Source organism: Equus caballus, chromosome 20, assembly GCF_041296265.1.
Source record: "Equus caballus isolate H_3958 breed thoroughbred chromosome 20, TB-T2T, whole genome shotgun sequence".
NCBI classification, from domain to species: domain Eukaryota; kingdom Metazoa; phylum Chordata; class Mammalia; order Perissodactyla; family Equidae; genus Equus; species Equus caballus.
In genome coordinates, this window is record NC_091703.1 from 56,195,476 (window position 1) to 56,215,886 (window position 20,411).

Genomic DNA, 20,411 nt, shown 5'->3' on the forward strand with positions numbered 1-20,411 from the left:
TAAACTTTATAACCATTGAAGACACCTTAGTGAAACGATGATAAATGCATTAATTAGAATCCAATAAACCAGTACTTCTTCATTTTTAAAAATAACTACAACTTAATAAGGTCATTTAAGAAATAACAGTATTCTGTCTAAATTTGGTCGGTAAAAATGATTATATAAAGAGCTTCAAGAAATCTTGACAGGTTATAATTTTATTCCAATGAATAAAATAGAGCAGGCTTCAATTAAAGGTATAAAATCCTTGACTTTTTTTTTTTTTACTCTTAGGGTGTCTACATTATATTTCAATCTTAATGCTATTTTAATGTGTAAAATTTAACTATTATTCAAACAATAATGGAACTATTCCTTTACAGTACTATTTGACATTTTAACACGATTTTCTACATCTGCTTTGATTTAACATATTTATAAGATTTTGCTCTGACCTTTCATTTAAGATCATAAAAATCCCCATGATTTGTTTGGTAACATGCTTTGCCATCATCTGGCCACAGTCTAGGAATGGCAATACCTGTATCTATCTAGCCAACAAAACAGCCTATACAATGGTTAATCAATTTCTTAGGCCTCTACATTTTGATGTGGATTCAAATAATCACAATATTTGTGCAACCCGTTGCAGTAATCTTAAAGATATGCAAAAGGTCATAAGGATTAGAACGTAACAGTCATATAGTTTAGAGATTTTATTTGCTACTAACTCCATTCATGGGGTAATTAAATTTGGACACTCCAAATTATACATAGTTAGACATCTTACTAATACTTTGCCACTATCTGAATACTCCCTGAATAATCTCTCCCAAATATTTAGGCTTTCCACGTGTTCTCCAGACAACAGCAACATAGTTAAGGTCTGCACCTGCTATGCAACATTCTGCCTAGTTAGAACTACCGCAGTGTACACTTAAAAAGTTGTTAAGAGGGTAGATCTCATGTTAAGTTTTCTTACCACAATAAAGAAAAAGAGCATATGAAGTAACCTCAGATATTACTTGAATTTTTAAAATACTCTTCCTTTAATTATGAGATATCTTGGATATTTGATAACTTTCAAAACTTTAAAGTTTTGTGAATTTTTTCCTCATTCAAAATTAACATTTATTTTCTTACCTAATTTTGTATTTGACATCATGTATTTTTTTCTTAATGAGGGTTCTCCAAATTGAAACCTTCAGGACCTGAAGTTCCCTGCAAGTGGTTGGCCCATGTCCCCTAGTGATTTCCAGATCTCAGCCAGAGAGACAGCCATGAGCACCAGCACAGCAGTTGCTTCATTTGGAGTGATGAGGCCTGGGTGCTGGCCACCCACTCTCAAAACTAAATGACCTCAGAGAGCAGACCATACTTGGCACCTTATCAAAAACACAATCCTTGAAGAGGAAGGAGAGTGAACCATCCCTAATGCTTGTTCCTTGGAAACTGCATATTCTCTAGTTCAAATGTTTATGATGAGAGACCCTGACAGAAGGCAATAAGGTTAAACTTGTCAGAACTTCAAAAGCATCGAACAGGAAGTAAATTTACCAAGAGAGGGAGAAGGGGAATAGACCATGATAGGTTTTTGAGTCTCACAACTAACACTGATATCTTTCATGGAAGAAAAAAAAAAAAACCCAACAAAATAAAAGTTGGATCAGAGCATTGGAGGACTCTCCATGACCTCACCACTTCCATGACCCACCATCACTCAAAGAAAGCTCTGTCATTGCAGCACAGATCCTTCCCTTACCCAGATCCATAGACTTTCTCTCTGCTGGCCCAAGCCAGGCACCCATCATGATATGGAATCAGGGGACTAAACAAAGATATACAGGGCCTACGAGGCATAAAGCAAAGGAGAATCATTAGAGAATGAGAAACTCTAAAACAGATGTGGGGGAAAAGACATCTGCAGAGGTAAGGAAAGTGGATTTTCCATGTCCTGTGGTAGGATATGAATCGAGTCCCCTTTAATCTTCTATGTGACGGACAAGTGAAGATTGGAATGACTTTTCATTACTTTGACATTCTGAATGTACCTCTAAATATTCAAGTTGTTGCCAAGCCATGATCCTGTGGGGCCCCAAATTTTGTTTTAATTGCACCCAACTGAAAGAATTAAGACCCTTCATCTTGTTAGCTACGCTCTGGGTAGAGCCAGCATTACAGTGAACTGGGCCTGGAAATCTCTTAGAAAATCCATTCCCACCAAGAGGAATGGGCATAGTCTGCAGCACTTACTGCAAGGTCAGGTGTGCCTAGAAAAGTGCCTCTCAAACACTGTGCTCTGAGGACAGCCTGGTCACAATTATCTGGGATGCTTTTTAAGACAGATATTTCTATAGCAGTACCAATGAGCCAAAACCTCTGAGAGCAAAACCTGGACATCTGCATTTTCAATAAGTTCCTTGGGTGATTTATACACATGGTCTAGAGAAGTCTGAAACCCCTCCCTGAGGTGAGAAATAAAAAAGTTTCTCCTTCAACCCACATAAGCCCTATAGAATAAGCCTTTTTTTTCTACTTTATATGAGCATCATCATTGTCCAGAGTCCTGTGGTCAGGTCACACCACACCCAACTTATAGGACTCCAGGAAATTGTGTCATCTTGGATCAGACACCCCTGACCACTATATAGCAGAGGACAGCCTTACATCAAGGTTATCCATTCCCCAGCTGGGACCCTGCTCTCCCCTCCCCACTGTTGAGATTCCAGAATGGTTTTCAGCTAATCCCTTGAAGGTCTTGAGAACTCCAGAATCCTATTTCTCCTTAATAGCTTATCTAGTTCTTGCTGAAGTGCTCCCAGCTTACCTTTAGCCATAGCGAAATGTCTGCAATGCTATGCCATGCTGCTTCACAACTCCCATCCTTGGCCTGTATCATTCCACCTGCCTGAAAACCACTCGGTCCTTTTTCAACTAGTCAATTTATTTCATCCTTCAATATTCAACTCAAAAACGCCTCTTATTCAATATCATCAACAACCAGCTTGATTTACATGTCTCTCTATATCTCCATAGCTCTCTCTGTATATATACAGATATATTATATATAGAAAGATATATATATATATAGTTATCAAATTTTGTATAATTTACATTGATTTATGTGTCTCTCTCTGTGGCTAAATTATTAGTTCCTTGAAGACTTTGCATAAAAGGGGCATTGAATAAATCATTGTTGAATTGAACGGAAATTTCTCCTCCTTGTCCCATATTCTAGTTTGGATTAATTTTAAATTCAATCCACTTTGAATCATGATTCTTTTTCTCCATTAACTTTTCTAAGATTTTATTGTTAGTAAGAACGGTGATAAACAATAAAAGCAAATATTTACTTTACACCAGTGTATATGTTAAGTCTATATGTGCTGAGTTCTTAAATGCATTATCTCTTTAAACATTTTTCACTACCTAATGAGAGAGACAGTCTCTGTTGAAGAACTAGACAGAGATATTGAGGATGAGGAAGATCATCCAGCTAGTGACTAGGAGAGTTGGGATGAGACCCAAGTCTGACTGTCAAGCACACTCTCTAATACCTCCTTGATAAATACACCCTTTAGATCATTTATCTTCTATATCTTTATCTTAGTCATTGCTAAAGATTTTGTGGATCACAATGTCAAGGGAAGAGCTCCCAGAAAGATCCTACACTCCGGCTGAACAGCTTAGGGGACATATTTTATCACATAACCCATGTCTCTCAAACTGCATTCATAATCAGAACAATTTCAGGTACTTTAAAAAAAATACAGATTTCTTGGACCCATCTGTCCAGACTCTGATGTTGATCTTCTATAGAACCCAGGAAGCTATCATCCACAAAACTTCTCAGGAGACGCTGGACATCAACAAGACTGCGAATCACAGTGATTCCATCACCAAGGCTGTCGCTGGGGCTGTGGGAGGCCAAACAGTGAATTTGAGGCCCCCACCTCTGCTTCAATAAGGAAGCTTCATTTTGTTTTTATTCAGAGGTAAATCTAGGTTTTATGGGTCCAAAATGATTGCCATTTTGGAGGAAGCCTCTTTAAGACAAACACCACAAAAATATCTAACTTTTGTAAATTTCACTAAAACATACAAACAGGAAAGCACATTGCTAGGGCCCCACCAAGGAGAGATCCATAAAAATATTTTATGGTAGTTTTCCTGTCTATGTCATATACTGACATTCTAAATAAAATTTTACCCAGGGTGAAAACAGTTCCACAGATAAAAAAATAAATAAATAAAAATTTAGAAAATACCAGCCTTGGTGAAATTTCCATCTTGCTCCTAGCAATCTCAAGATAGTTAAGGATCTTCCTGAAATACAGATTCATGGTGTCTATAGCATTCCTTTTGCTCACCACTCCAGAAATACTATCAAGAAAGAAGTGATATCATTTTGGCACTTCTTATTCTTGGTATATCCATAATATTTCTGAGTATATCCATATTTATAAATTCTCTGCCTAATAAATCAATTTAAATTTTGCCAGGAAATAGACTTAAATTCATTTTCACTGCTCACTAATATAGTTTGCTATTGAATTATTTTATTTTTTTTTTCTTTTGAGGAAGATTAGCCCTGAGCTAACTGCTGCCAATCCTCCTCTTTTTTCTGAGGAAGACTGGCCCTGAGCTAACATCCATGCCCATCTTCCCCTAGTTTATATGTGGGACGCGTACCACGGCGTGGCTTTTGCCAAGTGGTGCCCTGTCCACACCTGGGATTGGAACCGGTGAACCCCAGGCCACCGAGAAGCGGAATGTGTGAACTCAACTGCTGCGCCACCAGGCTGGCCCTGCTATTGAATAATTTTAAAAAATATTTTTGAAGAATTCTTTGTTTGCACACCCTGTCCCCCACCCCATCACCCAGAATAACATTCTTCTCTCTTTCAAAAAAGAAAATAATGTCAGAAGGTATTTGCCTACATTCTCCACTGGCCAGATGAGACATAACTGATGGTATTACTTTCTCCATGCAGGAGTGCAACAGGAAAGACGGATATAGGACGTCCAACTTCTTTAACACATGCCATCGATTACTATAAAAATGTAAATAATGTGGTTTCAGACCCTATAACTCAAAACTCAATTTGGGCAGTAACTCCTCTTAAAGGTAATACATTCGTAAATTCAGTAATGAGAAAAAATGAGACTAGAGCTCTTCCTGACAACCCTGGGTGAAAATGCTCTACCCAGCTATGAACAGCATTGTAGCCTGGGTACTATAGCCCTTTCTCATTCACAGACTCTTTGCACAAACCCCATATATCTTAGCCTCAGTAGCACAGAGGAAATCTTGGTCTGCTTGAAGTAGTAAGACAGTTTTAATAAATCACAGTCTTACAATAATAAACACAGGAAATCTCTGGAAAATTGAACATCCAGTTTTTTTTTTTCCACCCAATACCCTGTCTTGGCTGCCACTGCTAAAGTGGTCTGACACCATATTCACAAAACTTCTTAAGTCCAGAAGCCTTTAAAACTATTTTGGTCTGGTGTATAATTTCCTAGACTTCCTTATTTAACATTACCATTGTGTTCTAAGGACCTTTGTACTGCCCCCTATTGCATGGAATGCACATGCTTTTTAAGAGTGACCAAAGCAAGTAGCACATGACCCATAGTCTTTTACTGTGAATGTACACAAGACGTTTCAATCATAATCCGTTAATGTCTACAAATATTCACTTTTAAATTATAAAATAAACTCAATCTACCCAATGGATTTGTGGGTTATAAAGAAGGAGACCAATGTTCCAGACAGAGAAACCAAAGCCATTTTATTCAATAACATTTCCCGGTTTCCTAAGATAAACATACCAACTATGCATTCGCCATTCTTTGTTCAGGTCAATGCCTTTTGTGACCACCCTCTTGGTCTTCCCCTGTCAAAACAATCATGTTCCCAACATCACTCTGAAGTAGGGGCAAGAAGTCTCAAAGCTCCCAGTATAATTTTCTCTCCATTCAACTGTGTTGCCTCTCATATATCATGCCTCTGTGTTTCATAATAACATTGCCCGTGTCGTTATTTCCCATGCATGGAAGCACAAGTGATTTTTAAAATACTGTATCTAATTGCACTCATTTGATCCTAACTGTAAATGGAGTTTCCCTTCTACACCTACACTTCCTTGTGTAAGCCGCCTCTGCTCACAGTGGATAGCTGCACTGATGAGGAGAGAGGAAGCCTGGGTTGTCTGAGGGAGACTCACTCACTGGCAATAAAATACTGGCAACAAGAAAAGCCTATCGCAAAAAGGGTCTTGTTACCGTACAAGAAATGCCATCACTGTAACAGCTTGTGTGATCAATGGCTACAGTGATTCAGCCATCATATGCATCTGGAGGTCTCTGTTTTGGTAAGCAGCACAGAAGGCTGAATTTTAAAAGGTTAGCCAGAGTGACCAATGACAAGCTGCTTAACATATTACAGTTACCAGCTTCTATTTTAGTGTGACTCATTTACATTTATTCACTTGACTTTAAAACCTCTTTGCATGAGTTTTAATTTTTTTAGTGGTTTTATTCCCATTACACATTTAAACTTTACAGTTGGGGCTTATTACATAGATATTATGGTTATTGTTAGTGACTATGCATTATTCAATTTTTGAATCCAACAAAGAATTCAATGTACTTTTTAATAGAGATACAATAAAAGCAATAAATGGGTACATGAATAAATGGAAATGATCCAAGGCACAGAGAGATGAAAATACTTTGGCAAATCATATGATAAACGAGAGAGTCATGTCTCAGATTTTCTATCGTTCCATCAGAAAATTCATATGTTGTTATATCTAAACCACAGATACAATTATGTTGCCAAAAGCTCAGGAAACCTGCGACCTTGATACACATACTATAAGCTGATTCAATACAAAATGCATTGGTCTTGACTAAGAGTAGTATTACAGTTCGTCAATGGATCCCACATCAGAGCAGGACAAGAAGATCTGGAGTAAGTGGTATTAGTGCTCTGAAGTTATTGGAATGAATTTGCTTCAGCATGCTGATATTTCAAAGAGTACTTAATTATGTATTTTAAAAGGCAAACTTGAATGTGAGTACCTAGAAAAATTAAAACCATAACCTGTGAACTTTTGCAGCTACAAATTTGAAGTTGTCCAAGCCATTCATAAAACAAACAGCATCCTTCAAAGAATGTTCTATATATTAGCAATGAACAAATATCTGAAATTCACGGATGTTAGAAAAAATTCTATTCTCCTAAAAAAAGTATAATTCTAATCAAACGTTAATTCTATAAATTAAATATTCAAGTTAAATGAATTTGGATAAAATTTTAAGTATAATAAGATAAAATTATTTATAAAATATGTTTTCTACTTACAGGTATACTCTAAGTGAAAAAATACACACTACTAGTCCTTTTATTTTATTAAATGTGGAAGAAGTGAAACGTTAGCACATATATGTCTCAATGTCTAAGTTTTGAAATATAAAACTTACCTATTGTTTGATGTGATTTTTGGAAAGCAATATTACTTTTAGCATTCAGATTTATCTCGTTCTTTATGTTTCCTACATATTACTCCTAGAGAGCTTTCCAACAATCTAACCAGGCAATTTTAGATTAGTGTATATGTGGTGTGTGTATGTGTGCCCAAAAATTTTTCTTTAAAAAAATTAACTAGAAAGCACAATTCTTTATAAGCATATTAACAAAAATATGTCTTTTAAAATCATAATCTATTTAAAAATAACTGCTATGATATTTTCATTTTCACAGTTCAGGGACAAGGATCATGAATTTGAAAAGAGGTGCCACTTGGACAGACTTAAAACTGAGGAGCAAAGCAGTTCACATGTAATCTCTTACCACTTTAAACTTTAAACCTAGTTTTCACTAATGGTCGTGATTCTCCACGTGAGGGAGTCATACCTGAGGCTCACTGGAAGTCCTTTCGTTCCTTCCAGTCTATACCTCAGGACATCCTCGGTTTCCCTTAAAGCGGACTGCACTTAGGAGGCTTGGCAGGAGCCACATCAATGGGATGCGCTTACACTGAAGTAAGACTGGCAATGTCTGTCAACCAACTAATCAGAGTAACGTAGAAAAGCCCATTAAAAAGTTAGACCAATGTCTTTTTGTGCCAAACTGTACCTCTATTCAGCTTTTATGCAACTATATTATGTACAGACCTTTCAACTGTCAACACATACAGATAGTCCCACAGGACCAAATTTTAAGATAATTTTAATCAGATACACAAATGGAATTTTAATATGATCAAAATGGCTTGGAAAATTTCTTTCTTTCTTTCATGGGAAAACTTAGAGAAAATTTGATAAACAACATAATTGAATAAAAGGTCAGATAACGTCTTTTCTTTTACCATTTTGTTATGATTCCTTTTATAAATACCCAATTTGTTCAATAATAAGGACAAAAATACCCAATTTGTTCGTCAAAATGTAATTGATCAAATTAAGTAATTAGAAAAGCAGTGCATGCTAAGCGTAATAAATCTTTGAGTATAATTATAGCTTTGGACCTCATGGAAAAAAGTCCAAAAAAATATTGAATTATACCATCAATGTGAAAAGATAAAAAAATCTAACCAGGGGAACTGTTGACATTATTGCTCTTAATTATAAGCTTCGCTTTTGCATTGGACACAGTAGTGAAATGACATCTTACTTAGAGTATAAGTTGCTGTTGAATGCTAAGTAATATGTACAATGTTAACAATACATATTTTTTCCAATTTTATCACAAAGTATAACCTTAAACAAGTTCAGAAAGAAAAAAATGTAGTACCCACTATTCTAACCAAATAACCATTTTTATAATTCCATGTTCTTTTCTGAGAGACACAAAATGTGTTTTAAAAATTTGAGAATGTGCTTTAGGCAATTTGCTTGTCCGATGTGAGAATAGTAGCAATGATCTAATTGTACAAAGGAACAACTTTAAAATATTGCCATTCAGGATAATCACTGCTTAAAAACACAGAAAACGATTAAGCAAACCTCCCCCCACCCCCTCCCTGATCAGAGGAATGCAGGAATTTACACGACCATTATTTGTAAAGTTATAGCAATGCCCACTAATTTAGCAGCAACGTTAATATAGGATATAAACCAGATTCACCGCCATATTGTAGAGAGTTAGTACTCAGAAGGCATGGGATTATTTTCATTTAAAAGAAGAAAATGTTCACTGTAAATTTAGGGAAACATTTTAACACAGCAACTTAAAATAATTCAGGGTGTTTTGTGCTAAGAAAGAGCAACAAAAATCTAATTGCATTTTTCATTTCTTGAGGACATTGACAATTGCTCTGAAAAAAAAAAAGGCCTTCCTGCCCTTTATCATTTTGAAAGTAAGCAGGCATTTCCTAAATAATTTCACACATTGAACTGAATCATGTGTACATGACAAATAGATTACAATCGACTCTCTGAAAAAGTGTTAGTCTAGAAGTCAGGACACCGCTGAGCAGGTCTAGATGTGGAAGGCACAGTTTCATGGGGATCTAGAAACAACATATTCTACAGTGAAGCCAGTGATTTCCGCAGCCGTGTGTGCTCCCTGCTCTCAGAGTGGACGGCAGGGATTTTGGGGTGTGGAGCGAAACTGAAAGCTCTACCTTTTCCCTTCTTCTTCCTGGCTTTTTCTTCTTCCTTCCATCCCCATCTGGCAGGAGGTAAGTCTCCCCTCCTGTGGCCTCCTCTCTAACCTGGGCTACGTGTTGAGAAATCGGTATTTAGGGGGAAGCTGGCTTCACTCCAGGGCAGAAGCGGTGATGAAGGCAAATGCGTTTTACTCTTTTACCAGCTTCCACCTCATTTCTGCCTGAACCAGAGGTGAGGATGAGAAAGACATGGAGGGGGCTGTGGATGCAGGGCCTTCCCCTCATCTCTTAAGTTGTCCAGGGAACACACCTCTCCCTCAAATACCAACCTGAACCTCATGTGAGGCAAAACAACTTCGGAAAGAGAGCGAGCAGGAGTGGGAAGAATTAGCAGCATTGACAGTGCTAAAATATTTAATTTTTTTTTGGAATTTGGGTGTTTCAGAATGCAGAACCTGTTTTTCTATCAACTGTATTTATTCTTTAATTATTAGGAAGAAAAAGCACATAACTAGATTAAGTACTAGACCAGTTTTAGAAACATTAAGTGTCACAGATTATAAAAATGGCTCTAGTGATATTTCTGCCTCCATGTGCTCTTCTGAAACGCATTCCCCAATCAAGAGGTGGCATTTGTCCCCTCCCTTTGAAACCGGGCGCCTTTGTAACTATCTCAATGAATAGAGTATGGAAAAGTAATGCTATCAAATGTACTAGGCTTGGTTATTAAAGGCACACCACTTTTGCCTGCCTCTTGGAACGCCCACCTTTGCAGCTCTGAGCCACCTTTAATGTCTAAGGCTGTGAGGAAGCCCAAACTAGCCCAGACAGAGACCACAGGGAGAGGCTCTGAGAACATACGAAAAAAAAGAGGTGTTTAGCCAGCCCCCAGCTGCCCCAGCCTTCTAGCCCCTGCTGCTCCAGCTCTGACCACCATCTCTGAGAAACCTCTAGCCAGAGGTGCCCAACGGAGCCATTCATGAAATCTTGATCCCAGAAACTATAAGCAAAAACAAAGGTTGCTATTGTTTAAAACCACAAAATTTTGGAATTATTTGTTATGCAGATAATCAAAAGAACCAGTATTAATTCTACCAGCTTTCAGGGATATGTGGCAATTGCACATACTTAAATTCACATATGCACACACATTTGCACAAACACACAGCTTGAATATTTGCCACAAGCTACATAGTCAATGAAAAAACATCAGACTTATTGAAGCAATCTAAAGAGACTATGGTTCATGCCATTAAATGCTGGGAACAAAATGAGTTAGAAAATATTGTATGCTTGCTTTCTATTTTCTTGAAGAGCTAACATTTTACCTATGTGGATATAGCTCTCATAGCACAATTTTATCCCTATTTAACTTTCAATAACCATCCGAGGTCATTTACTAAAGAACTTAGTATCTTTATTTCCTCTCTGAGACCAAATATTAAACACAAAGCAGCAATTATTATTTGCCATGTAAGAAATTCAACATGCTCAAATAAGTTGAAAAATGAAACAAGCCTGGTAGACTTAGAAACTACTGCTAAAGAAAATATACTCTTAAACCTCTTTAATGCAAACCTTTTCACAAGCGAGCAGCTCTCCTGTGTGTTCCTGGCCTACCAATTCAGGAAAAAAGACAAGGAAATGGAAACTTCACCAATGACTAGTCTGGGTGAGTTCAACTGGCTGGTTTCTAACGCTGACAGTGATAATTAAACAGATCCACCTCTATCAGAGAAATAACATGTGGAAAGTGTAAGAATACAGAGGAGGATGGCAACTGAGAGTTAGTCCATCTTAGTGTGTAGAAAAGAGTGTACTAAGCCGAGAATTGAGCATTCCAAGTCAGCCTCCTTTGAAGGGAGTTTAAATTAAATCTTGCTCTCCTCCCCACCTATCTGAGTAAAAGGACTCCTGTAACTCCATGATATGGGCACTATGGTCTTGGTAAATATCACCAGGATCCTCTTTGGGGAGATGGCAGAGGCCAACTCATCTAGAGCGTAATAATGGATGAGACTCCTCCTGGAACACTTCCCAGATGATACAATTATCCTGCCAGTTAACTGTGCCTCATAAGCAAGAGAATTTGAGGGTTCTGTGGATTTGTACATGATCTCTCTCTTTCTCTCTCTCTCACACACACACACACACGCACACACAACCAATGACTCTGCTAAATTACCCCCTTCTTTGCCTCTTCCGCACACACTGATCCCCCTCAAAAAGAGCAGAGCTAGGAAGACAAGCCAGGAAGGGGCTCAGCAGCAAAAGCTACAGCCTCCTACAACTCATCAACATTAATCTAAATCTTAAACTTCAACCTAGCAACTGTGTTTTCATTACCAATAAAGAATTAATTGTATCACACACTAAAAGGAGGGTAGGGAAAAGTTTACACGTTCCTCCTTGCTTACATTGTACTTAGGCCTCATTTCTAAGTGTGAGACTGGCTTGTAAATAATCCTTACCGTCTTTTATGTATATTTCTTTCTACTTTTATAGAGAAAGTCTATTTCTAGCCCTCGCAGACATGTCAAGACTTGTGACCCACCCATTCCAACAGTTACAAATTAATTTAAACAGGGAGTAAATATTTATAATTGAGACTTTGGATATGACATATATAAACATACACTGTTGTATATGTTTAATGTATTATTTCTAAATAAATGATGTTCACTTTAATCACTCACGTGAATGAAAATGTTTAAAACCAAATGGTTAAATGAAAGATGAATGTAAAATTCTAGTTCACTTTTTTAAATTATTGTATTTATAATGATTTAAATAGCTTCCTATGAAGAGGCCACATTCCAAAGTTGCAGTAAACGTCTCTGTTTTTATAAATACGTTTTCTTTCTGCTGTCATTGTTGTTTGTTCCATTGAAGTGAGAGGCTAGCTGGACTCATTTCAAATGTCCTTATATTATATGTCACTCTAAGGAAAATGTTTTCCAGATAAGTTGTAAAGAACGTTTTTTTTTAATGGCAGGTATTTTATTATCTCTGGCCATTTATATTATAGGTGTGGGATCCTGTTTTATATGGCACCCTGCTACCGTGGAACTTTTCTGTTAGCTGCTTTAGTTGGAAAGCTGCTGCCAAATAAAACAGTAGGAGGAAAACTGTAAAAAAAGCTTTAAAATGCTAAAAAAAGAAATAAGCGAACAAGCAGCCATCTAAACATAAACTAGAGGACTATTCCCACGACCTATGTTTGAGGGAAAGAAAGAGAAGAAGCGGCAGAGAATTAACAGAATTCCAATTTCGAGCCACACTCATAGTCTTCAGAAGAAGTAGAAATTACTCCAGACAATGACATGTAAGCTGTTGCGCTAACATTGTTCTGTCACAAATCTCAGAAATTATTTTAGGTTCGATGAGTCTGATGTCTTAAGATTCTCTTCCAAAATGAGAGAGAATGAGATAAAATTCCAAAAGAGAAATTAACATCATGAATTAGTTCTGCTGACTTAAGGCCTTTTTTGTTAGCATAAAAACAATGAAATCAGCAGTGACATGATGAGAGAACTTGCAACTATAACAATAAAAAACGCTCTGCTGAGGCAAGCTCAGGGAATTCTTCAACGCAAACACAACTATGGAAAATCAACTTGAAAAATGGAATATTTTCAATAACACCCTTTCACAAACACTTGCTATATTATATAGTCAGTGACCAGTATAACTTTGGAATATGAATCTCATACTATCTTTGATTCAGGCACCCTGCTCTTTTACAGATATGTGATTTATTCAAAACACTTCTGTTTTTTTGGATTGGAATGCATGTAACTGGAAGAGTACTAAAAGTGAAATATGTAACATATTCTTTGGTATTTGAATGATTAGTATCTTTCATTATTCAGATTTGGCCCAAACAAATATGTAAACTAAACATCTACTTTAATCTTTACAAGAAAGGCTGTTTATCAAAGAGAAGGCAGTTAGCATGTATGGAACCCAGGATAAGGCAGTCAGTCCCTCTGTGAGTCAGGCATTCACTTAAATAACACTGCTGAGCACTGTCAGGAGCCAGGTGCTCTGGATTCTGGGCATTCACACACAGGGACCCATTCACAGGCCTTAGTGCCCCAACTCTCCCATACTGCAGGTGCCATTGCTGGGACTGCCAAGGTTCAAAGAGGTTACGTCACTTACTCAAGCTCAAGGCAGAATGTAGACAGGAATGCAGTACCACAGGTCCTTCTACCTCCTCACAGCTGTCCTCTGGAGCTATGTGGGGAATTTCATCATTTATTCCATAATACCTTGAGCCTAGGAAGAGTTCATGAATCTCAATAGGTTAAGTCCTGAATTCACCTCAGGACCAAGCCCAGAATAAATCAGATTATTTTATGGTCCCTTCACATGTATCTACTTAATGTGAGGCCAGAGGGCATTTTCCTATTACTACTCACAGAGGGACTGCCTTCCCTTTTGTTTTGTCCATCTTTTCTCTTAACTAGCTGTTCAACAAGAAGCATGGCCCTCTAGAAAGAGGTCTGGCCTCGTCCTTCTAAATGTCACGAGGTATGTCCTAGATCAGTCTGAAGAATAATGTATCAATCAATTTCCAGTACTGTATGATAACAGAATATGACCAGAAGCATCGTAATAGTAAAGAAGAATATTTTGCAGGCAGCTTTATAAAACTATTGGGAAATAAAAGTATGTTGAAGAGGACTAGTAAAATATAATGCTTGAAATATATCTTTGGATGGTCATCAATTAATATTACCACGACCTGTCCTCTTTCCTAATACTCACTCTCAAGTTATGCCAGCCTATCCAGCGTCTCTCCAACAATAATCAAACATCTGAAAGGAGCACTGACTGAATCAAACACAGAGGTAAGTTCATGAAGACTTAAAGATGATCAAAGGGTCTCACATTCCCTTAAAATCAATGACAGGTAGTAAAATAATCGCTAGCATTTTACAAAGCGACAATATCAAGGAAATACATCTAGTCTCATCAAGCTATGTACGTCTTCCTAAGAAAAATATTTGTGGCCTTCATCACACAGGACCAAATAAGTGAACAAAAGCAAGTCACTTGTCCATACCAAAGAATTGAAAGTAATACGTTATTACTTTTTCAGGCTGACTGATTCATTGTTCATTTCACAACGATTTATTGGGCACCTACTTACTAGGCACCAAGCACTAGGGATACAGTGATGAACAAGAGAGACATGGTCACTACCTCCTTAAGGCGTACAGTCTAGGAAGCAGATAAGTAGAAGACATTCTCAAAAATATATTATTATAAACAATGACAACTGGGATGAAAAAATTACAGTTTGTTTTGAAGATGAATAAAAGTAACCCTGATATTTAAATACTGATTCTGTGAAAAGTGACATATTACTAAAACTATTAATCCTATTGTAGTTTCTGTTGCTTCCCTTGCCTTGTAACTTAAAAAGCTTTTAAGCTTTTTTTTTACTTCTTTTTACACCATCTGGTTATAATGTCAGAGCAATGCAGAAAATGAGACGTACACAAGCAGATACAGATAAAGTGCTACATAGATGGAGACACAGGACATGTAAACAGGGAACAAGAAGCAATTTGGTTGGGCAGGGCTTCAGCAAAATGAAGTGGGGAAATAGAGTTCAGGCTGGAAAGGAAAGGAGGGACCAGGTATAGAGGGCCTCAATTATCGGGCCAAAGTTTCCAGACTTTTTCAGTGGAGAGAAGGAAACCTCTAAAGAATGGAGAACATGAGTGTATAAAGGCTGCTATTTCTGGGAGATTACTTTAGGAGCAATGGGCAAAATACATAAGGAAAGGGAGAAACAGTGCTCATGAGTATCATTTAAGGGACTATCACAAGAATTAGTCAATAAGAGTGTGGGTTACCACTGTATCAATGGGATTGAAAAGAAGAGGCAGGTAGGCTATATTGAGGAAGAAGAATTTTTCATGAGTCTGTAACCGACTAGATATAGAAGACAGCCTACTGAGCATTCAAGTCCATGATTCCACAGGGAACAGTTAAGCTATTAGCATAAAGTAGGACGGACAACAATGAGTTTGATTTTGAACCCACTGAGTTTGAGGTGTTGGTGGCACATCCAGCTGAAGCTTATCAGAGAGGGCAGGGCTAGAAACATAGATCTGTCACCCTCTTAGAAGTGACTGTTGATGTTGGAAGGATAGGCAAAGAGAGCATAGGCAGAGGAAATCACTGATGGCAGAATCTTAGGAGAACCTTAAACTTAGTGGTGGTGAAAAGATGCTGGGGATGGGCCTTACCCTCTGCTCATTACATTGAATCGTATACTCACCTACGTTTAGGACAGAGTCTCAAAAAACTTTTTAGGACTTAACTGATATATTTCATCAAAAGAGTTCCTCTTTAATCATATCTCAGTGTACGGGCTAATATTTTGTAAAAACACAGCGAATTAGTCATTCTATCAGGTTAACAACACAATGTATATCAACATTGTTTACTAAATCTTGGTAAAGTTGAATTAAGTGTCCAGCTAAGGAATTAGGGATTTACATACCTGTGGAACCCATCGGGAAGACACAAAGCTGGTCACTTCTATTACAGACAAGCCAGTTTGGGAAAGTTGATTGATAAATTCAATTTTTATATCTGTAGGAACTATAACCTATGAAAACATTAAATATTATAAGTAAATCTGTATAGAGCCTATTGAAACATAAATAGAAAATTACTTAATAACTTAAAGCAAATCCTATTTTAGATTCATACATTCAAGTAGCCATTGAGAACAAACATAATGATGTCATATATGAAATCCATGTTTAGAATCTTAATAAATATTAATATTTAGTGTAAAACTAATATCAAACTACCTTTTCATTCTGCAATCCATCCCTTGGTCCAACTTCTACTATTTTAACATACTCAGGGAGTCCAGAAAACTGAGATGATTCCTGAAATGGAAAGTATAAGGCAAGAAAAACAGACAACTGTTAGATCATCAAACATGCTTATGTGAAAAGTCAAACAGTTACACTTTGTTAAATCAAGTAAGAAATCAACACAATGATATAATCCAAATACCAAGTTTATATTATTGGCAGTCTGAGCTCTTCTTTTTCTTATAACTCAGTGATACTCAGTCTAGTTGTGATTAAAATTCAAAAGATTAATTTCTGAAACATAACTGTGGAAAAGACACCTTACTCAAGATCTAAAGAGCAAATCTACTGAGTAATTCTACATGTGATGATAAACTGACTATGGTCAGAGTTCATTCAAAAATTAGATCTTTGTATCAACAAGATTCTACCAAGTACAGTCATACAGATGCCACACTCCATAGCCTGAACTTGAGGAGCATGGATTTGATTTTCCAGCCTGTGCCCAGAAAGCTGAGGCTAAAGAAGGTGTGCTGTTTCTTTCTTTTCTATGTCACACAGCACAACCAGCCCCTAACACAGCTTCCTGAAGGACAGACTTTCCAGTAAGACCTAACCCTAGCCCAGCTCTAGCCCAGTGGAACACTCTGTTCTATTTTTCGCCCAAATATGAAATGACAGAGGGTCTGGACTCTGGAACCCCTGTCCCTAAACTAAGAACTATGAATACACCATAGTTAGAAGAACACTAGTTTAAAACAGGAAAAATAGGAAAAGCCTTTCTCAACTTCACATTTGTGTTGTCTCACTCTGTCCTTGAAACAATTACTGGTCTATACTGGTGAAGTGGCTGTTTTGGATACAGGACCCAGTTTGTTTCTATGACACAGAAAATGCTCACTTGCCCTTTTTCGGTCCATAGTGTTATCTGGTTTTATTAGCATTCTACGCTAACTCACTCAGCAAAGGAATCCAGATGGTCCCTGTTACAAGGTTTACATACTACCCTCCACAGTTTCCATGAAATCAGGCAATTCAATATGTAAAAATTAACCAAGAAGGAAAAGAATTCTCATTTCTGCATCTTCTGAGCAGATTGTGATGCAGGCATTTGGGAGGGTGGGGGTGAGAGAGGAAGATGAGGTCCCTTATCTTTAGGCTCAGTTTTGGATGGTAATCATGAAATTGTGCCTCATTTACAGAGTGCCCATAATGTCACCCAGGCAATAAGGGACAGGGATGGCATGGGAAGGTGGAGTAAACAAGAGAAGCTCACGCCTCTTTCTTATTACCTCCAGTCCTAAGACTGCAGAAATGAACAGGCACAACGAAAACAAAACCAGGCAATCTTAAGGCATGTGGCCTCCTTATTGCTGATTATTTCCTGAAACTGCGTTTTCAACAGCAATTAGCTTGGAGCATTCACGGATGAACAATACTTTTTTATTAAACAGCAAAGTTTAACCAAAAAAAAAAATAAAAAAGGAACATGGGTTTTTTAAAGTGATAACAAAATGCTACGTACAATTAAAGAGCTCAGGACCTTCTTTTGCGTCACTGTTGTAGTTAGCAGAATTAAAAAACAATCTGAAGAAATTAAAGTATAAACCACTACCAATCTCAGCCATTTCAGTCAAAGCAGAATACGTGCTCACTTGATATTACTTTGGATTTCTTCTTGAATCTAATGCTACTATTTTGTCTTTCTAGGCATGGGTATGAGTTCCCTCTGCCTGAATACCTGAGAAATCAGAAGAAAGTTAAAATGTGTCGGGTAAGGTCAAAGAGTAACAGGAAGGAGGGAGGGAAAGAGAGAAAGAAAGAAAAAAATAACGTCAATTAACACATACTTATGGAATATGCACGATGCGAGAGTCCTCTCTTGGTGATCTTTAATCTCTTTCTGGGCATTACTATCTCTGTATTGACTTTTCTAAGGAGCTTCTGCTATACAAAAACAATGCCTACTGGGAAAATCTCCTTAAATGTTGAACAAGCACATAGAATTCAATAATTCAAAATAGATCTCATTATTTCCCCACCTCATGCCTCTGCTCAGATATTCCCCCATCAGATGCTACTCTTCACCTTCTCTCTTACCACTTATATCTAATTAGTCCATTTATTACCTGTTCTATTTCAGCATACACCCAGCACAAAGCTTGACACTTAGACTGTGCTCAATAATTATCTGTTGATTATACTAGCGAACCTCTCCTGTCACTGGCCTCATTAAAATTGTCATTTTTTCTCATCCAGTCTATTTCTATGGCTCCCTAAATATTCTCCCTAATCTTGCTTTTCCATTTTTAAAATTCTTCAGCATCTATCAGTCACCTTCAGAGAGATCTATCAGCCTATGGTAAAAGACGATTCACGACTAGCCTCTCATCTTCTACCACACTCTACTTCATGCATCCTCTGGTTTCAGCCACGCTAAAATCACATCTTCCTCACTTTCAGGTCTGTATACATGAAGTTTCTGTCAGCTGGAAAGAGCTTCCATCTGTGGGAAAGACTTTCCATCAAATCCATTTCTCTTCCTCATGGACACAGGACTAGACCGCATTTCGCCCCCACCTAAGAGCTATCTTTGAACAAGTTCCAGTCAATGGAATGTAAAAGTGAATGATATGCACTACTTTTAGGCTTGGTCCATGAAAACCTCCCATGTGCATTTCTCCATGCTCTTTCCCCTTCAGCCAGCTTGATGCAGATGCACATGGCAAACTTAGAAGCTGATAAACGCAAAGAAAATTGAAGGAGCCTACATCCTTGAATCACTGCTTGAATAAGAATTCCATGCCAAGAAGCACCTATCACTTTGTACCTTATATGGACAAAAATAAATGTCAACTCTTTTAGACAATTGAGATTAGAGGTGTATCTTTTATAGCTACTAATTGTGAAGAATGTTGAAGGGTCGTAAATCTTACCCTACTTGTGAGCTAAGAAGTAAGCCTGCCATGGACGCTGGTGGAAGGCACAAGACTCCTGGGTCAGAGAAGAAAAACAGCTTATCACTCACAGCAATAGCAATAGCTAGACGATCAGGATCTGTGCTGGGTTCTCAAGCCCCAATTCCCCAACTGAAGCAAAGAGAACCATGTGACACTTGCACAGGCAATGTGTTGCATTACAGGAAAGGAACCCTAAGCACAGAGAATCCGACTCTTGGTAATGGGCAGCAAGCATATCTTCCCTCGGCAATGGAGATAGACATTATCTTTATTATGCTGGACCATGAGCATGCCTGTCTTTTGCTTCAAAGGAAGACACTATCTCTCTCATCTGCAGCTTTAAGTACACTTCGCCTTTGCTACAGAAGGAGGCATTATTTCTATCATGCAAAGCTGTCTCCCGTATAGAAAGTCTTGAAAAGATAGTCAGGAACTCAGGAACAAAGGCAATTGTGACTCTGCTTGCAAGATATACAGAAATTCAAGATACCAGTGGAAAATTATTTCCCAATAATATCCTCTCTTTATTTTTATGTCATCTTGGTTTATGGCAAACTTTTCCAATTAGTTAAGCTACTCTGTTGGCCTCTCTGATTAATGTGTCGAACAGATGCTGAGACCAAATTTGTTCAACCTATGTCATAAAACATTTAATTAAGGCTACGTTCAACAGCATTCCCAATAGCAGGAGAAAGCCAACCTGCAGCATTGACTTCAGCCATGCCCCCTCCTCCCAGGGGTCCTGGACCCAACCAGCTGAACAAATCCTTAGCAGTAGTGGCCTCTGCATCAGAAACCAAGAGTTGTTTACTTTGTGCCTATTTTATGATGGTGGATGTTGCCATGTTTACTACTACGATGGATCAGGCAGCAATGGTGGCTGGCCATGCAGGTGATGCCTTGATCAGCAGCTTGATTGCAGTGGGCCTCATGAGAGCATGGGCCTCGAATGATTCAATCAGCAGAGTGACTTGTTTCCACAATCCAGAGCTCCCCAAAAA

The 20,411-nt window shown here is 37.8% G+C and overlaps 1 protein-coding gene across 5 annotated transcripts in view; it reads right to left on the minus strand.

Annotated features, from left to right (window-relative positions):
* The window catches only part of HMGCLL1 (3-hydroxy-3-methylglutaryl-CoA lyase like 1), a 144,716-nt gene that overhangs the window by 88,157 nt on the left and 36,148 nt on the right, over positions 1-20,411 (minus strand). For all 5 annotated transcript variants that reach the window (XM_070245710.1, XM_001499426.6, XM_070245709.1 and 2 more), the window contains exons 2-3: positions 16,442-16,522; positions 16,126-16,233 (exon numbers count right to left, since the gene is read on the minus strand). In XM_070245710.1, the coding sequence (XP_070101811.1) occupies positions 16,126-16,233; positions 16,442-16,522 (189 nt within the window). The remainder of the gene's footprint in view (positions 1-16,125; positions 16,234-16,441; positions 16,523-20,411) is intronic.